Below are 22,366 nucleotides of genomic sequence, written 5' to 3'. Positions count from 1 at the left end.
AGACGACATGAGCTGAAAAATAAAACAATTTTACAAAGTTTGTAGAGCATGTTTTATGCTTTTCCTTATTTTATGTTACAAAAGGTAGATACACACTTTAAACATGTCTAATGTCCAGGTGATGACATCATTGTATATACAAGTAGTCCATGTAAGCAAATCCAAATGCTCTAGCAGAGTCCAGGAATAAAAATATGGAACTTGAAAAAGTAAAACTTGAAGTAGCAGTAGTCTTAATTTCAGGAGGAGTTATGCACTGTTGAGTTATTTCCTTGCTGAGGGAAGATTCTGTTATGTCCCTCTGTTTCAGTGTTTAAGCTAACAGCCTTGTGGCTCTAGCTTTACTCTAAAATGACTGTGGTAACAACTTTCTCATGTCCAGCAGGATAACAAAGACAATATACTAAGAAGATTCTTTTTTAAGCACGACAATGTAAGCAGGAAGTCCTCCTTATTTCCGGCATCTCACATCATCTATGTGCAGTCTATACACTAGTCACCCACTGTGGAAGAAAACATGCTCAAGTGGAAAAAAACAGAGACCGTGTCAGTGCTCTGAATACAGGTTAACACGATCAGTCGATTGACTGCAAGCTAAAAGTTGCCTCTCTACAGCCTTCTAAGCATCTGTGGGGCTTCTTGTGGTTGTAGGTTGTAAAATTAAAGTCCTTGCTGACACAGACATAAACACCAGCCGCAAACACTGCCTGCTTCAATTAGCAGACATGTGCATTTCCAAACGAAACCACTGTCTCCTGTACAGGGAAAATCAATGGCTGACACTGACACTGGCAGCAGCCCGTAAGAGCTCCACGTCATCAACACAGCTTTGGTTTCTCTGGACGAGAGAGCAATGATTTTATTACTTACCAGGGAAATTTTAATGTGCAAACTCTCAGGCATGCCGTACATTCACTTCTAATTATGTACATGTTTGTCAGAATTAGAGGTTTTAATAGGTGGTTCTGTGGATGTTTTTGTCCCGTTTGTGCATTTTTCTTTTTCATGATGGAATTTTACCACACAGCCCAACAGATTAAACGCGCTATCCTTGTAGATATTAACTTTAAGCACCACAGACGTGCGAGAGTTGGTGTGAGAATTACTGTGTGAGTGGAAGGCTGATATGAGTATATCTGAATTTAATTATTTTATTTTTAAGTATACAGTTTTGAAAAAAGTAAACACATCGGCAAAGATATTAGAATGTCATCACCATGTAAATATTACATTATTAGTACATTATTAGTACATTATTAGTACATTATAGTACGTGGATTGCACCCATTGAGCACTTAAGTGATAGCTGAAACTAATAAGATATTTGTATAACCGATATTGTGCAAAAAAAGTGGACAAACTTGATCGGGAAATTACACACTTAAAAATCGTAGATAAAAGAAGCTTAAAATATTTTAATAAGCTTTAAAGTTCTTAAAGGTTTTAAAAGGATTTTTTGTTGGTCTAGACAAGCTCCACTTTTAACTATCTACTTCTGCGGTTTGGCAGCTGGGTGTCTCAGTGCTCACCAACCCAGTGTGCATCGTCACACCTCGCTAACATCACCTCAGTCTGTTAGCCTAACATTTACATTTACATCAGTTGAGAACACACAACTACCATCATTTTAATCCACTCAGCTAAACATGTTCAGCAAACAGGAGCTCAGAGGTTGCTGTTAGACTACATCCCTGTCCTCTCTGGTGGATCTAAACTAGAAGAATACTTGATTTCTAAATAAACAACTACATACATACATCCCTGTGGATTCATATATGTTGAACTGGCTGATTTATGAAGCTGTTAAAAACTACATACTCGTTTGACACCCCCTAAAATCATAGTAATGGCTTTTGTGCCTTGACCCTTGAGCAGCTGTGATTCCCCCCCTCCCTTTTTTTCAGGATTGTTTTTCACACCTTTTGTAAAAGCTTCCTTTTTATCTGGTGCCATCAAGAGGCCAGCATTCTTTCAACCAATACTTTTAATTTATTTCTTCAAATACTAAAAGTTCTTGATTTTATGCTGTTCACCAGCAGTTGTTGTTGCATGTCTGCACGGACATTGTTAGCACTGCTGTGTCTGTGCAAACCATCTTATTGTCGATACTAGCTTATATTGTTTCCCAGCCTTCCCTTATCCATGATCTAGCTCGGAAAGACTTTCTTAGTAAACATGGTCCATGGGAAAAAATATAGTTAGAGGAGTTTTGATGGGATCTACAAAGTTTACTCTCCCACAGCTGTGAGAGCCGTCATTACTCATGATCATGATTCAGATAAGCAGTTAGAAAAATGAATGAATGGATGTATGAAAATAAATGGGTTTGCCACAAACACAAACTGAATTCTGGTATGGGCTGATGTTTGCACGTATGCACTCTTTATGCTTTCTACCCTTGAACAATATGTTTAGGCCTGTGACATCACAGTCTAATGTAGTAATGAACTTCGCTCTTCAAATGCAGGTATCTTCTGTTGGTATTTAGGTGAAGCTGAAATGTCTAAGATTCTTGTGCGTTACATATCAGTGCATCTACAGAGCTGTGCATATATTAAGTATTGGTGGTTTCATGGATACCAGTATTGTGGTCGATGACATTCTTGAGAATGGAGTCCATGAATGCTTTGAGTGCTAATGGATCTTCGCTGCACTCATTGGTCGGGCTAAATATTGATCAGGAATCCACTATTGAAAGCACTCAGTAGTTTACATTAAGCTGAAATAGCAGCTAATCAGGGAGATTCTGGTGTTGAATTTCCAGTTAGTTTGCTCTCATTGGTGGAATCTGATAAACTGAAAAGTTTTCTCAAATTGATCCCAAATGAGTGTTCAGGGAAAACAGCGTTATATGACTGTGATCTTCAAAATGCTCTAAATAAAATGCAATGATAGCACGAACCAAACATTTAAAATAGCTTTAATTATTAGACACACTCGTATAATTTACATACTTCATGATATATATCGCCCACATCAATGAACATAATCTGTTAATTTTTGAACATTTTGACTTTACAAGGAAAAAAAGACAAACATTTTTTCTAGAAGGCATATTGCATAACAAAATAAAGCTTAACTTTATTGATTCAGCTGAACTGCAGTCAGTCTCTCTGGCCTTTGTCTTTTAATCCTCTAGATTTTGTTTAGCTTAAGTCAGGTTTTGGACCTGGGTCAGCACCCAGCATGCATCCAGTAGGGTTTGATTCAGTTCTCTTGCATTTACTTTGAACATTCTGAGATGTGAACAAATACACAGAAACATGAGACTAAAATATAAAAGAACCTTAAAAGAAGGAAATGCTGTCAGCTATCTAGAGACCCATATCAGTCCCAGGATAAATTGTGCTTGGGTGTTGTGTATGCATAAGAGGAAGGAAGAAAACAGCAAGACTCTGGGAGTGGAAGCTTCCTTTTAGCTGCACGCTGTGCACTCGGCTCACTGTTTATCCGCTGACTCTGCCTCCAGAGAGACACACCAGTTTGCCTTCTCACTTTTCAAAAATGGGTAAAAAATGGCAGAAAAAGGCCTCTTGGGCGAATTTTAGGTGGCTGAAAGAGAGGATAGCTGAGCTTTATACCAAGGGTGAAGCAGGAAATGTCAAAAAAACAGAAATGAGCAATTTCCTCTGCAGCATTCCCCCCAAAATGCAGAATTCGTATCATTTTTAAAGTAATAGAAGAGCAATGAATGGGTGATACTGAATTTTATTTTTGCCTCTTGAGGACACTAAAAGTTCTGTTCTCTGCTTTAAAAAATGGACTTTGGGGCTTTGATGTGGTTATCACTGGGAAGTACAGATCACAATTTTTAGATACAGTGAGAAAGATCTGTGTTTTGCATTTCATGTGTTTAACATACATAGGGGGCTGTCTACAACGATTACATGTGTCACATGTAATCTGTCACTGGTACTCGACAGACTGGATTAAAAATGAGTTCTAAAACAGAATCACTTAAAAAGTATCATATTTTTAAAAGTCTTTTACATTGTTACTAACTACATTTGATACTTTTTTTATGAACTGACCTTACGTATAATGGTCAAATAATTTGGATGTCTGCTGTCTGCATTTATCACAGATTTTATCTCACCTGCTTTCATTTAGACTGTACTGCTATGCTGTTACTGGCACTGCAGTAAACATTGTTTTATGTAGCCACTAGAGCTCAAGCCTGCTTGGCCTCATTGTCATGGCAACCATGTTCGTGTGGGTATCCGCTCGTCTATGTAATCACACTGTTTGTCTTGCACCCAGAATAGCCAGAGGAGGTATTCTGAAGCCAAAAGCACCTGAAGCCAATGCAAACACGTTGCGCACCGGCCATCTGATAAATCTTGGACACAGAGAGAGCAGAAGAGAAGGATTTACGATCTGCCCAGTGATGTTCACCTTCATACCCTATGAAAAATTCTAGAAAGAAAGAGGACATTTCTCTCATTCTAGATTAAAAGTATTTTTCACAAGATTTTCAGAACTTAGTAACACTTCCATTGTTGCTAATGCACACAGCCGTTATCATCTCACTTTAAAAAACAGTCAGATCACAAGCAGTTCCCCCTGGCACCTAAACTGTCAACACTCTCTGCCAAGGAGAGGTTTAAAACATCGTCCATTTTCCAAATGTTCCAACTGTGCCCAGTGAAAACACATTAAACCATTAGAGGACAGAGTATAACTTCAGAAAGACACACTATAGCTTCATATAATGTGTTTTACAGGCTCATTCCCTGAACTAAACGTAGTTTTTTTTCCCCATATGCCTCCGCTAATTTGGAAAAAAAACCACAAACTGGCGGAGCAGACATTTTTTTGGCATGTTGCATAGCTTTACAGCCAGCATATGTTAAAAAGGGAAATGGTTTCAAATGACTTCATGTCTATACTGTGGTCGGAGGATATACCATGGCTGAAGTAACTATCCTGGGATGGAGAGATGCTCTGCTTGGCTTTAGGGATAAAAAAGATGGGATTTTTAACATCTTCACAGTCAGTTCAAGGTTGAGCTTCATCTCACTTTTCCTCCCTAGTCTCGAGGACTAGCCTACAGTCACTGCGTCTGTGGTGCCGGCTGTATGGTGCTGTCTTCGGTGAGAAGGCATTGTGTGCGCATGATGTGTGTTGGCACTGACTGAACATTTCCATGAAACCAGTGTGGTGGTGGAAAGTAGGACGAAAAGAAAAGCAGGAGGAGAGAGGAAACACTTCAGTGGCTAAAACAAATGGAGCTGTTGAGTTTAAGAACATGATTAAATTAGGATGGAGGGAATTGACGCCAAGTCATCACATTCTCTTTTCTAATAGTACACTTGGGAGAATTTTGTATCCAAAATTTGAGCCAGATAGGCTATTTTATCACATATCATTTCATTAATCTAGAATGTCTTTTCTAAATTATGTCAACGAAAATAGAGCTTTTACCAGAAAGCGAACTTGTCCTATCTAGCTAAAGTGACACTGACTGGCAGCAGGTTACGTACAAAAGCTCAGGTCACAACTTGCACGTTTACTCTTTATTATTATCCTATGACAGTTAGTCATGAAATTTTGCCTCCAGCATCTACAGCCAATATTATCCAAGGCCTCAGTAACACAGGCCTACAGACCACTTGCTGACAACCAAGAAAAATGGGTGTTTCATAGTAACATTTATTGCTAAATTGCACTTACGCAGGTCTAGAGCCCGGCTAGCTGCACGGGTCATCGGAATATAATGTCTATAGCCTGACTGTTTGACAAATGGTTGCTTGATGTTGCTTTTAAATTGATTGCAAAGAGACACATGCTGCTGCATTTAAAACCTTGCGATTACTTTGGTCACATGCAGACCGCCATGGTTACCTCTAATTTGCATGTGAAATGCCAACTTGTCTGCAAACACTTGCTGCTTGCTGAGCAGTACTGAACAGTGCGACACACAAAATACTGTTCACCTCCAAAGTAAAACCAGTCTGTGTCTTCCATACAAACCATGGACAACTGCAGGAGCCTGCTAACTACCAGAGGAATTGCAAGGAGCTGGAGGCTTGAGGCCTGTGCAACTGAGCCTTTATGTAGCTTCCTGTGTGCATTTTTAAACTCCTCCTTACTTGATATTTTTTCCAAAATAAATAAGTCATAGTGTTATGGTCAGTGCAGAAAAATTTTATAGCTAGCAATAGTGAAATGAGAAGCTAACTCTCGTGTATCTGAGCCCCAAACTGCATATGTGGCATGTGAAAATAGAATCTGTGACCATGCAGATACAAAATGGCTGCATGAATAGTCATCTGGTTGTTTCAAAGAAAAATGAAATGTTATGTTGTTATGGAACCAAGATGACTGAAATGTGCAGAAAGTATGAAAAATGCCCATTTGTGTTGGAACCAGTATCAAAGCTCATATTTTATCAACACTCATATTTAATAGTTTCAAACACTTCCAGGCACTGAAAGAAACTGGACAGATTATGTAATATGTTCCCCTCCATTTACCACATGTGTTGCACCATCCCTGCACCATTAACATGAATAACTGCAGACTGGTGAGTGATGTAGTTACATTGTGATGAGTAAGCTGAAAAAATCTGCGATCCTTTGGGATTCATCTATTCTTATTCATACCTGGGAGGCCGGCTGTGTCTTTCTCTCGCACATGCACATAAAAAAACGGAACAACAATTCCTTCATTAGTAGCACTGTCATCTATTGAAGATCAGACAGTATTATTAAATTTCAGTTGCTGAGAAGAGGCTGCTTATGTAAGCCAGCAGACAGCCTTCAGGAAATATTGCTTTTCTTCACTGATTGTGTTCAGTCTTCCGCGTACTGCTCACAAATCAACCAATAAAGATGTCAGCACAGGGCAAGCAATATCCACCCAGCCAGCATAACACATTTACCAGTCGATACTGAATAGCACACAGACTTTTGGTCTAGCTATTTGTACACGCAAGCAAAGCCCACAGAGAGGCAAAACTAATAAAAGATTATCATCACAACAGTGCAGTCATCTCAGGGAACAAACAGGCATATGTAGTTAAGGTTTACACCAATCAGGCACAACATTTGCTTTAAAGAAAACTAATACAGGTTAGCGTAATTGTCAAAACAGAAGAAAGATTTTCATCCAAAGTCAAGATTTGCCTATAACCAGTCACAACTAGTAACCAGTGCACTGGTAGCTGTACTACAACTCAGTGACTATACAATCGTGCACATGTTTGGTAACGCACTGAAGGGATTAGCTTCACAAAGACACAAATGCTATCACTGGCACTTTTTTTGTTTTTTAATGTGTTAAACTTTTATCTCAGTGCTTCGTCTTCTATTGCAAGTTTGACATATTTTCTAGTGCTGATCAGGAAAGTGTTTGGGGATAAACAGTTGGGGAGAAAATCACATTGTTTCTCTATTTTTTTGTTGAAACAATAAGGCGGTCATTAACCACTGGAAGAGTAGTGATATATTATCAATAAACAAGGATCAATATAGCAATCTTTATTTAGGATTTCAATGAGAGGTTGATTTTACACTATTACTGCTCAACACGTTCTCACTCCCAAAGCGTAACACTAGGTGACAAATCGTCAGTATATTATGCTTTCGGCTGCCCAACACGTCCCTATATTATGAGTTTGGAAAACATGAGAACTGTCTGGAATGACTCTACATATGTATGTTTATTTTGTTTAAATCGCACAATCTGGCGCGTAGCTTAGAAACGCGGAAGGTCACCTTTCGCGTTTCCATGGAACGCCTCGGGACGTGACAAATCGTTAGTATATTATGCGTCGGGAGTGACTCTACTACTATCTTATATGCAGTACACTGGGGTTCATAAAAGCTGTTGTTTGTGGAGTGCGGTAGTCATTCCCAACCTCAGGGTCAGGCCCCTTCAAATGGGCCCTGAGGTAAATTTGAAGAGCTCAGAAGAAACAAAAGAGTTAAATACACAAAACATTTGGTTATTTCTCATCACACATTTGCTTTTGATTTGTGAAATACACACAATATGGGCAAAAGTACCGGCCCACCCACACATTACACCAACAGGAGCTGCTCAGCCATTGAAATGATGCCATGAAGCTCCTGGCACACAGATGTTGTGCTGATGTTAATATCACAGGAGGTTTGAAAGTCTGCAACTGCTGAGTCAGATGAGCATTGGTGACTTTTATACCAGGTGCACTTTTAGCAGTTGGTAACTTTATGTGGTCTACCACTTTGAGGCTGTGTTGCTGTGGTTCCCAAACACTTTCGTGTTACAACCTGACGTATTGCAACAGTGGTACAGCGGTATCCTGTTACAGTACCATGCTTGAATTCCTTAGAACAACTCACTCTTTCACAAATGTTTGTAAAGGAAGACTGCATGGTTAGGTGCTTGATGTTATAGAGTTAGAACAATGAAACTAAAAACACCTGAAGGATTAAGGGACTCTGTGGCCCGATACGTTTGTCTATATATATTGCATTAAATCTTCTGCTCTAATACCTCTACAAACTAGTCCAGGAGTACATTTTTTATCGTCTGGCACAGCTACATTTACCTTATTACCCAGAAACTATCACCATAACTGAATAATTTTTCATTTGAAGAGGATAAAAGATAAAAAGTTGGGAATTACTTTCATACAGAATCCACAAAATGTTAAATTGATTATACAAAGTAACTAATAATAACTAGTTTTTGTAAAGGTTCAGAATTAATATATTGGTGGCAATATTGTTCCTAGATTATTTTTTAAAAAGTCAAAGTCAAGGCAAAGTTTCAATTTTGACTTGCCGATAAAGTATGTGTCAAACTATCTGAAGTCATGTTTCAGCTCTCTGGCAGATCGTCTCACTGTGCTTTATTTTTCAGGAAAACAAAATAACGTAAAAGAAAAGAAACTGAAATAATATCAGGGATTGTTAAAAAGACCCTGAGGAAAATCTGTGACACAGGATTTTAAAGTTGATTTTGTGAGGCACCCCTGTTTGGCTATATATGGTCCAAAATCCCTTAATACTGACATCAATGTTTTATAGGAAGTTAGTGCAGTTACAGGAAGGAACAAAAGAAGAAACAGGTAATTGTCTCTCATACCCAGTGTCTTTCACCGGGGAAAGCCCCATTATGTGCCTTTCACAACATCAGTGCACTCTTCTTTTAATCTTCAGTGATCTGGGTTTTGATGTTGCAGAAGAAGTGTTCAATAGTGGCTTTAGTCCCTCTCTGTGATTATTCTTCTTACAAAAACGTCACATCTTCTTGCGACTGCACCCAGTGCCAGTGGGCGTCGTACTCCAGATGCATTTTGCCATTCATTTTGCACGTGTCCAAGTCAATCTTTCCATTTTTGTAAGGTTTAACTTTGGGGCTCTGGCTGGTTGCCAGTTTCTCACTGAGACAGGTGCGGGTCGGGCTGCCTCTTTGTGTGGTTGATTTCTCCAGGACACCATTAGCTTTAAGGCCTTGCGTTGGAGTACTGACCTTAAACATGGGGCTTCCCTTATCTGTCTCTGCAGTCTTGGTCCAGATAGGAGCACCTTGCTTGAGGCCCTCAGACTTGGCTTGTGGACAGCTGCCAGGAGCTGCTGGCTTCCCACTTTCAGTTCCTCCAGTTCCCTTCCCAATGGCAACATTCCCAGGTCCACCTTTCACTTCTGGAATAATTCCAACCCCAGTACCATTCTCACTTCCCACAGCACTAGACCCGGACTTCAGGCCTAACACGGGCCCTGACACCGCTGCAGTGGCTGTGGCCACGGAGCCTCCCACCATGCGGCCCCCAGCAGTAGCCTCTGAAACTAGAGGTGTGGTGGAGCAGATGACGGATTCGGAGCTGGAAGGGCAGTACTCATCCATGTCGTCTGCCAGCGTGTCCAGGTAGCTGCCAATGGAGATGTTGTCTAGCTTGTCATTGGGGTCCTGCAAGCTGCTCCAGGAGCCTCTCCAAGAGGTGTCGGGTCCCTCCCCCAGGCTGTACTGGCTGCTGGTGAGGCTGCTGCAGCGGCTGGTCAGTGTGCTGCGCTCCTCAAACAGCCATTTCACTGCTTCGATGCCCTCGTGCACCGCCAGCAGCTGTTGCAGGATCTTAACGTCCACCGAGCGCAAGTGAGCCTGCGGACACAAAAAAGGAGATATTCTAAATTTACAATAATGATGCATGCTTACTTTCACAGTGGTCATGTTTTGATAGTGTGCAATGTGCAACAAAAGAGAAATCTAAACAGATGTTGAACCTAGGAGACCGCACATATTTATGTAAAGCTGTCAGCTTTGGCTCTAGGGACAAGTGCAAACACCATTATAATGCTATTAAACTATTCCAGATTACCCTAATTGGAAGAAACTAATAACAGAAACTGCCTGGAGTCCACAATACTAAAAATGGGAAACAAACAAAGTAAAGGTGGAGGGGAAACAAGGTTACAGATGGATATTACAAGGGAATGTGACTGAAGCTGAGTTTGTAGGAGAAGCTAGTGAGAGATGGAAATTTGATACAGTGGAAAGTAAGACGCATTAGTAAAGAAAGTCGAGAAAAAGACTTTTTTTCCTTTTCAGCTGACTTTTAAATGCTGTAAATGGTGCAAAGGATTCAAAAGTTAATCTACAACTTCTGTCATAAATAAATAAAGCAATAATTGCTTCAGCGGGCCTCTAGCAGCCATGGGTATCTTCAAATACAATATGTGTGTGGGAGGATAAGAAAGCTAAATGGTGACTTAGAAGGAGAAAGATGGCTGCAGTCATGGAAAATTCTTCCCTAGAATACATTTGCAGAAGTTCTCAAAGCAAAGTGCAGAGCCCAGAGGTGATATATGGCAACAACATTCAAAGCTCTGACCACTGAGATCACCTCGGCTTTGAGCCTTTGATTTCAAAGTATTCTTCAGTTTCCTCCTTATGTATCACTTTCTGCTGGTCTATTACTGTGCCCCGGGAGGCTGGCTGTATCCCTTTTTGGGAATCATTAAAATTTGTGGTAATTTATACATATTTGTGTATTTCATCTCAGATAATTTTGGGTCAGACAGACAAAATATACAAGTATAGTTTTACAGTCTTTTTATATTTTATTTTACTACATCGCACTGTGAAAAGTGAAAGTCCTGCAAGTGTAACATTATGTATATTCCAGCGCTAACACAGCATTGGGATAATAAAGTGTTGAGTAAGTTTAACACCCCAAAAAACTCCGAGCAGAGGCCTCAGGCCACTAAGATCTTTCTGACCTTTTGGAGTTTAAGTGTAACAGTTTAATTGATCCTTATAAATCAATAAATCAGTCTGATGGAATGAATTGATTGATCCAACCTACTAAGTTACTCATGTTTATCAGTTCTGATGAAAACACTGGCAGAAGAATTAAGAAAGCTGCTCTATGGGGTGTTTAAAAGCCTGACGTTCTTCCATCCAGATGGATAATGGTGCACGTGAGCATGAATTAATATGTCTCATACTTCGTTTCTATGCATAGGTAGTGGCTGACCTTTGGATAAGCCATTCACTGTTTAAGACCACACCACAGGCTGCTTGGTATAAAAAAAGGAAAGAAAGAAAAAGCTATGGCAAATTCAATCCACTGATGTTGAGTGGTTTTCCTCCATCTTCCTCAGTATCAAACCAGCAGGAAGCTGATCGACATCAGTGGTTTCTAAACTGGGTATTAAGAAAAGATCATTTCTGCCCCGTTTTTTCCTCTAAGACTGCTGAATACTTTGACCTCTTGAATCTTTCTAAAAGTGTGGTTTGACTCAGCTGCAGGAGGGAGAGGTAGGGCAGGATGGTTCAGGGAGCAGAGTCAGGGTGGGTTGATTGGCACAGCTGTCACATACTGGCTCATCAGTCTCTCCTTCTTATGCCGTAACATGCTCGAACCTTGGGCTGCACCACAGGCCAACCACAGAGTCCGGCTCTGTGCATCATGATTAAAAAAACGTAACCAACAATTGTCAAACTCATCAATGGGAAGCAGCAGTTTTAATCACTGCATGCTCAAAGTTGGTTGGTGCCCATCACCTAAAGAATACTAACTTTCTCTTTGAGCTTACCACATTTGCTCAAAAACCTTTTACTTAGTCTGTGCCGTGAAAGATTGAAATGGCTCACATGACTTGTAGAACATAACCACAGCATGACTAAACCATAACCAGACCTTATCCAGAGTGTAATTTTAACTGTGGAGAAAACACACAAGATTGAACTTATGGGAACCAGCTTTTTTGTTGATTATCACAAGTAAACACAGGCAACACACTTCAGAAGAAAAAAAATGTGGATATGAGATGAAATAGAAGGGTTTCATTTTACTTTCTTTACTGGAGGAGAATTGAGCTGTGTGGTCAATGTTCTGGTAAATGCTGAAGCCAAAGTCAGTGGTTATGCTAAATTACACAGGCAGACACAGCTCTAATACACACACACACACACACACACACATATATATATATATGTATATACAGCTTTTTGTTCATGAATATGTGGGTATGAACCCACCGGCATCCTGGCACACACAAGTTTTGGGGTGGGGCTCAAGGCTTGAGGTTTTTGGCTGGCAGAGACCGAGTGCTTAATGAGGGTGGCAATAAAAGTAGCTCCGTGCCTGTCAGAGCTGAGGTGGCACAATGCTAACAAAGCTATGAGCTCCACCAGTCTATGAACACTTTGCTGCAGAACTACACTGACTTTAACTGTTGCTGTCGCAACAGGTCATTTTTTTTTCTGCGATATTAATTTGGGTAACTTGGGTGGTTGGTTAGAGATGATATTTTTATACTGTGTATTAACCAAATTCACCAATGCGTGAAATTAAAACAAGTTATACACCAGAGATGCATTTGAGTATGTAATTTTACACAAGCAGAGGGACCATCTGTGAGTGGCCTTGCTGCCACACCTTAGCTTTTTGGGGGGATAATAATTCTTCTGTAAGGCTACTGCCTCTGAAATACAACTAGATATATGGCATTTGCTCTTAACACAATATCTCAGAAAGTGTTAGTGGAAAATCTTCAATAAAAATGTAAAAGAAATCATCTTTGTCATCTCAACTCTGCGTGCCTTCTTTACTGAGGTCACAAAATAGATTAGTTGCCTACAAATCAACATATTAAAATATGCAAAGTTTTTTCGTAATGAAATTTAAACAATGACAGCCACGTGTTCCAGCTTTTTGCTAAAAGTGAAATCCATCATGTTTGTGTCAGCTGTTTCCTGCTTTGTTTGCTCTGCTGCTCTTCAAGTGGGACTTGTTTCAATCCCCACTATATTCATTACTTTGAGACTGATTTGAAGCATTTAATTACACAACAAAGTCAAGCGTGCACATCAAAGAAAGGATGAAAAAGGTCGAAGTGGGGCCAACAAAGTTTAATGTGAATGGGACTAAGCAGCCTTAAGGATTTAATATCATTAATCATGTTTTTTGCATTTCCTGAAACATCGGTACATCGCCAAACACACTCCTGCTTCCTTACTCAGCATGAAGCCACGCACCAGCTGGCAGACCCACAGGTTTCTGGAAAGCTAATTTTCCTGCCTTTTATATTATCAAATAAGACAAGTACCTGCACTCTGCAAACAAGTCAAACTCGTTGTTTCATATTAAAAGATTTCTGGTGCAGAAGAAAGACTTCATTTGTTTTGGATCCCTGTTAAAATCTTTGTAATATTTATCCGCCTCAGGAAATATTTATTACTGTGTAATGAAAGCACAAAAAGTACTGCTTCATAAAGTGTCAAAATATACGTCATAATAACATCATTAGGTATCTTTATCTTTAGCTCTCCACATTAACAGTGAAATAAATAACTTGAAGACGTGTTTCTGGTATCTGATCAGTTAATTAACAAAAAAAAAACAAAAAACACAACACAGACAAACCAACAGTGTAAATGAGTACTTGTGGTCTTAAAATGTGCAAATACTGTAGCTGGAGCACACGGTGCCCACAGTGGGACGTGAGGAAAATCTTTTAGCTCTAAGAATATCAACAGAAGAAGACGACTGATGGCAACACTTGAGTGATCTCATCTGAGGGAATTTAATTGTTGAAGGGTTTCCTTCTCTAACGTTGCTTTGATCCCTTTCAGAGTCAACAGAACAAATGGAGAACCGCAATGTGCCCCGAAATGCTTTCAGCGTTCTGAACCTTACAACGAGAACACGTTATAATTGTTGGACAATTTACTACTCTAGATATTCACCTTTTTGACTTTTTTTTTCCTTCAGTACTTTTATGGACACCATTTTCTGTCAAGCTGTGGGGATGAGAGTGTTGAGCACGCGTAGTGATTAATACGCAGAGACCCTTGCAGAGACCCTCTAGTCTCCTCTAGTCTTCTTCCTGTTCTCTTTCAGACATGATGATTGAGTTGGCATTTCATGTTATGTTGATTTTGTTTGTGCACATATGTATGTGTGTGAATAAATGAATGTATATGTGTATTTATTTGTTTTTTTGCTTTACATGTCCGAAATTAAAGTTTATCATCATCATCATCCTGTAGATTGTGATAGGGTATGATCCATGACGCACACTGTCCCATGTGGCTTCCTATCATCTCACAGCAACCTAACAGATTGCTGAATTACTGCCAGCTGGAATACCAGCAACATAAACACAGTCACTGCTCTCTCTCTCTCTTTCGTATCCCCTGGTGCCCGTGTCTGCTGTTTCACCTTCCCAATCTAACTCGGGCCCTCAGACATACTGCGTCCTTGCAGAGACCCTCTAGTCTCCATTAGGCAGCAGAAGGTCAGCCCTGGCCCTCCGTAACTCGCCAGCTGCTCCATCTGTCTGCATTCATGTCTGAATGCCATTCTTACTGTTCCTTTTCTTCTTTCTTACTACAGGACAGAATGCTGAATGGCAACATGCGAGATTTCACCGTAAGCACAAATAAAGCCAAGTGAAGATCACTGTCTTATGAAATAGCAACGCAAACTACAAAGAAATGCTGAATTTTGGCCCTCATGGAGCATAATATGCAAGTCAATGGATACAAAGAGGAGCAGAGGCTCATTCTTCAAAGCTGATGTAGCCCCTTCTCTGTTTGTCCATCTACTTCCTGCAAACATTACTGTCTAAACCTGCTGTCACATAAGAAGAAATGAAGCCTGGACAGAAGACCTACCAGGCTCTCTGATATTATGGTTACAAGCAACAAAATGAGATGGAGAGAAAACAGGAAACAAAATTGTGGTGGAGGAATAAAAGAGCTGCAGGTCACTCAGGAATAATTGAATTTAACAAAACCCTGTACTGACTGTGACATCAGTGACAGCATAGCCAGTAGCCAGTTAGAGAAAGAAGCCTGAGATTAAACAGACTGGATTTTGATTCCCTACAGCTCAGCTCTGCACGGAGAGCTGACTTTGCACTGACATTCATCTGCCCAGAGGTGGAAGACAGAGAGAGGCTGACATGGGAAAGCTAAAGTGAATAAAAAAGGAGGAGTTAGCAAAAAGTAAGGACATACCTCGAGCAACAGCATAACATTTGCCCTTTGGTAGCTTAAAATACAGATGCTGATCATTAATAAAATGCACAAAGCAGCTTATATATAAAAGGCCCTTCAGTGTGTGTGTCTGTGTGTGTGTGTGTGTAAGGCTTAGTGCCAGTCTTCTCTGGCTTTAAAGGAGTGTCTCTATCCAGTAAATCTGTTTAGATCAGTGAAGTGGAGAGTGGAGATTGCTGGAGACGAATGCGAAAGACAGATGCTTTCAAACTGCTCCCGCAGAGATGAACAGCAGCACTAAAATCATTCACAGCAACATTTATCTGCCTTCAGCTCTTTCCCCACCAAATCAAGTCATGAGCCGAGCCGGCGACAAACGTGTTCTGAAGTCACCCGTTACTGCAAACACATGAACACATTTGTCTGGAAGCAGTTACATAACACATTACTCTGCTAGAGTCAGTAATCACACTACAGCTACAGTATAATAAATCATTTAGAGCAGCTGCATCGAATATCTGATGAATTCTTTGTTCGTTTTTTTGTAGTATTACAGTTTTCTTGAACAAATATAGTAACTGCCAACTCAGGTTCACTTGTGTGATGACTTGCATTATTTTCAGATTTCTTAATTGTTAAACTGTATTTTTTTAGGTTTTGAACTAGCTGGGTATCATTTGGGCAAAGAAACGTGTCCGTATCTTTCGCTTTCCTGAATAATGATCCTACGTCACTGTTTGGTGACTCTAAGCTGGCTGTCTTAAAAGTCTCTGATGATCCATGTCTATCATCCAAGTAACAGGAAATAGGATGTTAATGACCATAACAATTTTAAAGGCTAATTTTAAAGATCTGTAGTTTCGTTTTGATTTATATTTTGTACTTTAGGCCAATCGAATCAGTGTGTTTTTCTGGACTTGAGAGTTATGCAACATGTTTGTTTAAATCAAAGACGTACTGTATTAGAAATGTAACATGACTTCTTGTTTTTCCTGCTATTTAACAAGAGTAACACTTCAATATTAGTGGTAACGTACACACACACACACACACACACACACACACACACACACACACACACACACACAAATATGCACAGTGTTGATCTTACACAGGCAGATGCTGCAGCCCACCAATGCCACACAGTGTGGTTATGGATACAAAGTAACAGATGAATGAGGAACAGAAGGGTCCACACAAACACACACTTTCAGAGTGGAAAAAGAAGCAGTTTATAGCCGACTCATTAACATCCCGCCTGTTCGTTTGAGCTTATCAGCATGGCAGAAAATGTTGGGGAAGAAAACAACATGGTGACTTTGCTAGGCTGTGTGCACGACTGTGTGCACGAGAGAGCTCTTCCATTTAGTATCTCCCTGCAGCCTCTGAGCACACACATTAGTACTGCACATCTTACTAAGCAGATTTCAGATGATGCTCCCATCTCTTCTTCTGCACTCTCATTACACAGCACCACTCACACAGATGAAATAACCATGCACAATTGCATGCGCACACACGCACGCGGGCACACACACACACTCACATACTGGAGCAGCCCGGACTGTACTGAAAGTTTCACTCCCTTAGAGTTAGAAAACGGTTCTTCATCACGATCACTTCTCTCTCTGTCCTCCCGCTTCTGCAAAAAAAACTTGATAAATGACTAAAACTACTAACAGTCCAGCATGCTTCTATAGTCTTAACAGATTTCCAGCAAGTCTGGATGCCTTGTGAATACAAATGTGGGCTAAATATGCAATTAGGTTAGGTACTATACAACCTACAACAGCAGCTGAGCTTTCTTCTGTACACACTAACCCACTAACACTCATTTATTCATTTATATTCTGATTTATATCTAAATATTGCCATGTTTACAATACATATATGTATTATGAGAAGAAAAAAAACACCTTAAAACTCAGACTTTTTGCTTTTTAGAGCTAACACATCCATTACTACGGGGTGGCTGTAGCTCAGGTGGCAGTCCTTACGGACTGAGTAAAGCGCTATACAAATGCAGGCCATTTACCATTTACCATTACAATGCGCCTTTCTGGTCACAAAATTACAGACAGGCAAGCTGCAACTACAGAACCCATGTGATGTTCACACTAAACCTCCCGCATATGCGTATTTCCGTTGACATTGTGGTCAACATGTCCAGAGATCAGATATGACTCAGATGTAGGACTACATATGCACTTGGCCCAGATGTGATGTGAAAAAGGGTTTTTTAAGACTTCTGTGGGAAAAAGAGGAAAAAACAATCTGAGTCATTCACACACACCACTTCTGAAAAAATAAAAAAAGGTTTTGTGATCCATCTTCCAATGGATTCACACGAACCTACATCAGTTAGTTCTCAGACCACACCCGTCACCAAAAGCCCTGAACTGATACAACAACCTAAGAGCGAGCGTTTTATTACTCACCAGCTATTTAAGCTAACCTAAGATATACACACACACAGGCTCAAGGAATACGAGCCTAATTCAAACTCAAAGACATGTGGCAGAAAATACTAAACAAATGTGACGATGACAGCCGATCATCTTTCTTTCTGAAAACTTTGTTTACACCAAGCAAGCGAACTTAAGACACATGCTGCCACCATCATGAGTCCTGGAGTGAAATCAGCTTCTATTTCTACCATGCGACCAAACTGCTAATGTGTTTTTGGATGTTTGAATGTAACCAATGTGTTTTGGAGCGACTCTTTCAGAAAACAGCTTGTTTGGTTTGGAAGTTCGGTTGTGGCAGCGCACACGCTCTTGTGTCACAACCACAGATGGGGAGACGGGGTGCATGCCTGCATCTGCCGCAGGAATGTATGACATACATGAACATGGTTGGGGGGGGGGCAACTGTAGAGTGGTGCATTATTGCTACAGACCTCCACTGTTTGACGCGAGGTGGGGTTGATGTAAACAAGAAAACAGAGAAGTACTTGTTGAACGGAAGCTCTGCTGTAGAAGAAATAATCAGTTCTGAAGAAACACAGAGCGGCCTGCTGTGGATAAACGAGGGATGGAATCATTTAATAAGAGAAACTGAAAAACAGTCTTGTTCAGAGGTATGATATGAGTATGTATCACACCAAAATTAAGCCCAGTGGACTGAAGATAGAAATGTATGCAATATGTTAAAAATTACTTTCTATAAATGGTGCAAGCGCAGCTAGACAATAGGAAGAGAGCGCCTTCACCACGGTCCTGTGTGCATTTTTACCTCCACTTATTTCCAAACAAAGTGCAGCTGCTGGCAGAGCGAAGAGTAGCTTGAATTATTGAATGAGTGGATACAAGGGGCCTTCACATTTTATTACTCAAGTCCAGTCAAAGTAAAATTACATCTGTTGCATTTAGTCACAATCAAATTCATCATTAATCATTCATCTTAATAATCGAATGTAGACTCCTGATTTTCTTCTTATACTACTTATTATACTACTTAATAATAAGAGCAATGTTCATATTAAAATTTAGTTTGCACACATGTTAGGGGAGGCTGTAACTCAGGAGGTAGAGCGGGTCACCTACTGATCGGCAGCTTGGTGGTTCGATCCCTGGCTCCTCCAGTCTGCATGTCAAGTATCCTTGGGCAAAATGCTAACCCCAAGTTGCTCTCCAATGCATCCATCGGAGTGTGAATGTAGTTAGAAAAAGCATTAAGCTTAAAGAAAGTGAATGTGTTGTATAGAGTGGTTTGAGTATAAAAGTGTGATATCAGTCCACAAATTCCAAATTATTTTTGTCATAATCGTACAGCGACAGCAAAGTCAATGTCACATCTTTAATTTTACCTCCTATGGCGATCCTAAGTGAAAAGATTACCAAAGAATACAAGAAATGTACAGAAAGACACAGCAAGTGTTGCATTGGGTGTAAACGTAGAATTTAATTATGCTGGATTCAAAATACATTAATACTTCACTGACCTAACTGGCTAATTTTGACATGTTGATAACATAGTAATTACGTTATCTAAGACATTAAAGAGAGATTGATGCTAACATTTAGCTTTCCAAAAGCTGAAACATCCATTGGCAAGTATAATTCTTAAAGCAGGCGTATGTAACGTTTGCTACTCAGTGATAACAGCAGCCCCTGTAGCTTCAACTGGTAATAAAAGGCCTCTGGACTTTGGAGTCTTTTAAGCTCCAGTACTGAATTGTAGTGAAACAAATCATAGCAGCTGCTCGCGCAACGAACAATTCAATTCAGTTTCATTTATATAGTGCCAAATCAAAATACAAGTAACTTCAAGGCACTTTATATTGTGAGGTAAAGACCCCACAATAATTCTCAGAAAACCCCAACAATCAGACAACCCCACTATATGAAAGCAGTTGGAGACTGGAGACAGTGGGAAGGAAAAACTCCCCTTTAAAAGGAAGAAACATCCAGCAGACCAGGCTCACGGAGGGGCACCCATGTGCCGTGAAACACAAAATCGTCATCTTGATATGGAATAGAATTTGTTGGTTTACTCTTCATCCACCTAACTTTAGGAACATTTTAGCCACAAACAGCCATAAGAGAAAAGTTGGCATCTATTGCAAGTTATTAGAATAAAGTAATCCTGCTCTTGCTTTGTGTCTAACCAGCAGCTAAACCACTTGATTTTGTGTCATGTAGGCATAATCTGCCGAGCTCTGCCCTCAGTGTCTCCTTAGAAATGTACTTTCCTGGAAAACTGTATACATTCTCCCAAGTTACATACAGACTGACACTTTTGAGGGAAGGAGTGGGAACAAATGAGATGCTACTGGTGCTGTTACGAGTCAGCGAACTCAGAAATCATGCTGAGGCTGGTATTATTCCCAACATTAAGGTAAAACACTTACTTATTATAGCTTTAAATGTGTGAGCCCACACAATAATTAAGGAATATCCAAAAAGCTGAGGTTAGTGAGGCCTAACAATTAGCAGGGGCCCTAAAAGCATCCTTAAATCTCACTGTCCTAAAGTATCATTCATCACCAGAGGCACGGGATAAGAAAATTATTTGGCATTTAGCGCTTTCTGAAATACAGATTATATGGTCATTTTAAAGAATGCTGACATTTTGCAGTGAGTCCCACTGTGGGCTCTGAGCGCACAGTGGGAGCAGGAAGGACGACTTGGAGTATAAAACACAGTCATTTATTTTTTCTCAGCTGTCAAGTGGAGCGTTACACTACAGTTTATTGTGTTAGGCTAGTGATCATGTGAACATGACGTGGTTTAGGTTCATCTGGTCAAAATTATACTGTTATACTACTTTATGGATTGTTACTTATACATTCAGTTATTTTAATATAAAGAGTTGAACAGAAAACAAGAACTTAATAAAGAGAAGTAAGGAAATTTTAAAAATGGCATGCTGTATAGTCAGATAACATGTTAAGTACCTCTGTCTCTGGGCTCTCAGGAGTTGTGCAGGCTTCTGTACCTGCACATAATTTCAGATACACCCCAGCAATGACAACCCGATCTGCTGATAAATGTTCAAGTACTCGAAACAAGGCTGTCTGCCGGAGCCGAGCCGGGCTCAGCATTCATCGTCATAATGACAGCTCTGTACCTGGCTGACTTTCGTGAATGACACATCCTGGAAAACAAGAGTCTGCCACGCATCCTGCGGGCACATATATGAGAACTGTGGATTCTTACCATCTCCATCTTCAGTTTTCTTATCTTTTCATCCAAACTCTTCATCCCGGTCTCTTTACCGGTGTCGTGCGCGAGGGCCAGCTTGGCGTCTGCCCGGAGAGAGGACGACTCTTCCCGCATCCACCTGAGCAAACCCTCGGGGGTCTTCCGGCCGATTTTCGCCTCTATGTCTTTGAGGTCTGGGATGCTCTCGCTGACAGTACCTTCGTCCATCGCCATGAGTGTTTTTACACCGATAAGATCCGCAGGACAAAGATTACGTCCTTCGGGTTCCTCGGAGATTGTTCCCTGTCAAGCTGCGAGAGTCACTTCCTATAGGCTTGTATGGCATCCTATGCGACTGCTGCTGAGTTGGACTGCGCCAGGCAAGGAAAACTGTTTGACAGTATCAACACAGCAGTGTGAGCTTATTCCAGCAGTATGATACAGAGAGAAATCCTCGATATGTGGGTTATTTTAACTCAGTCATCATGTTGTGTTAAATTGATGAAGCCTCTGTATCTAAACTGCTGATGGTCATCAAGTGATAGCGGAGGGGGGAAATCCAATTTGTTGCTTTCCCCTCCTTGATTGGTTCCTTTACAGCTGTAAATGCAGTCTGATCTCCGGAGTCCCGAGTCCTGAGCTGCAGCTCGGTGAGGCTGGTGTTTGGGATCTGTACGCTGAGCCACACTGCGCAGATTCCACCTGCATGATGACAGCGATCAGGAACCGCAGAGTGGGAGAGGAGACCCGATAGCGTCAAGTCACCAGCGATAACCCTCGGTAGCTTCCGGGAAAACTTTCAAAATACAATCTGTGTGAAAGCTCTGTACCGGAGAAAACGGTGAACTACCAAAATAAAACGACAAGCACAAAGTAAAACAAAAACAACAAAAAAGTCCTTTTATCCTCCTTTCTGCACAAAGACGTCTGTGCGTTTTATAAGAAGAAGATAAGCTTGTTAATATTGATACTCCAATCAAGTTATATATGTGAACATCAACCAGTTATATGTGTGAGCATCATGGAACAGAAACATAATCTAAACATAGTCATGAAAGGCGACCTTTGGGTGAAGATGTGATGTCTGTATCCATCTGCCTGTTGTCCACATTTATGCAGGCAAAAGGACAAAAGCACAAGATGAAGCTCTTATTTTTGCTTTTGCCTTTTTGTGAAAAACTTGATAGCTTTTCCTCCACGCAAAAATTAAGTGGGCATTAATAAACTATTAAAAAGGACTAATCTAAACATCTGAAATGCCCTAAAAAGACAAAAGCAGTGGGCCA

The 22,366-nt window shown here is 40.4% G+C and overlaps 1 protein-coding gene across 1 annotated transcript; it reads right to left on the bottom strand.

Annotated features, from left to right (window-relative positions):
• Positions 1–2,904: 2,904 nt before the first annotated feature.
• Positions 2,905–22,045, bottom strand: lurap1 (leucine rich adaptor protein 1). Its single transcript, XM_085252146.1, has 2 exons — positions 21,096–22,045; positions 2,905–10,089 (listed from the first exon to the last, which is right to left on the bottom strand). The coding sequence occupies exons 1-2, from the start codon at positions 21,312–21,314 to the stop codon at positions 9,217–9,219; spliced, it is 1,092 nt and encodes a 363-aa protein (XP_085108272.1). The 5' UTR covers positions 21,315–22,045; the 3' UTR covers positions 2,905–9,216.
• Positions 22,046–22,366: the final 321 nt, after the last annotated feature.

The sequence above is a fragment of the Mchenga conophoros genome, linkage group LG17, assembly GCF_057382185.1.
Source record: "Mchenga conophoros isolate Kocher_MC1m ecotype Shallow Benthic linkage group LG17, M_conophoros_male_GT1.1, whole genome shotgun sequence".
In the NCBI taxonomy this organism is placed as follows: domain Eukaryota; kingdom Metazoa; phylum Chordata; class Actinopteri; order Cichliformes; family Cichlidae; genus Mchenga; species Mchenga conophoros.
Note: the sequence above shows the minus strand (reverse complement) of the source record. Positions and strands in the feature narration are given on the sequence as shown.

Coding starts and splice junctions, on each gene's coding strand:
- lurap1 (XM_085252146.1), bottom strand. CDS start 21,314: ATGGCGATGGACGAAGGTACTGTCAGCGAGAGCATCCCAGACCTCAAA. Junction 10,090..21,095: donor GAAAACTGAAGATGGAGATG/GTAAGAATCCAC, acceptor TTGTGTCCGCAG/GCTCACTTGCGCTCGGTGGA.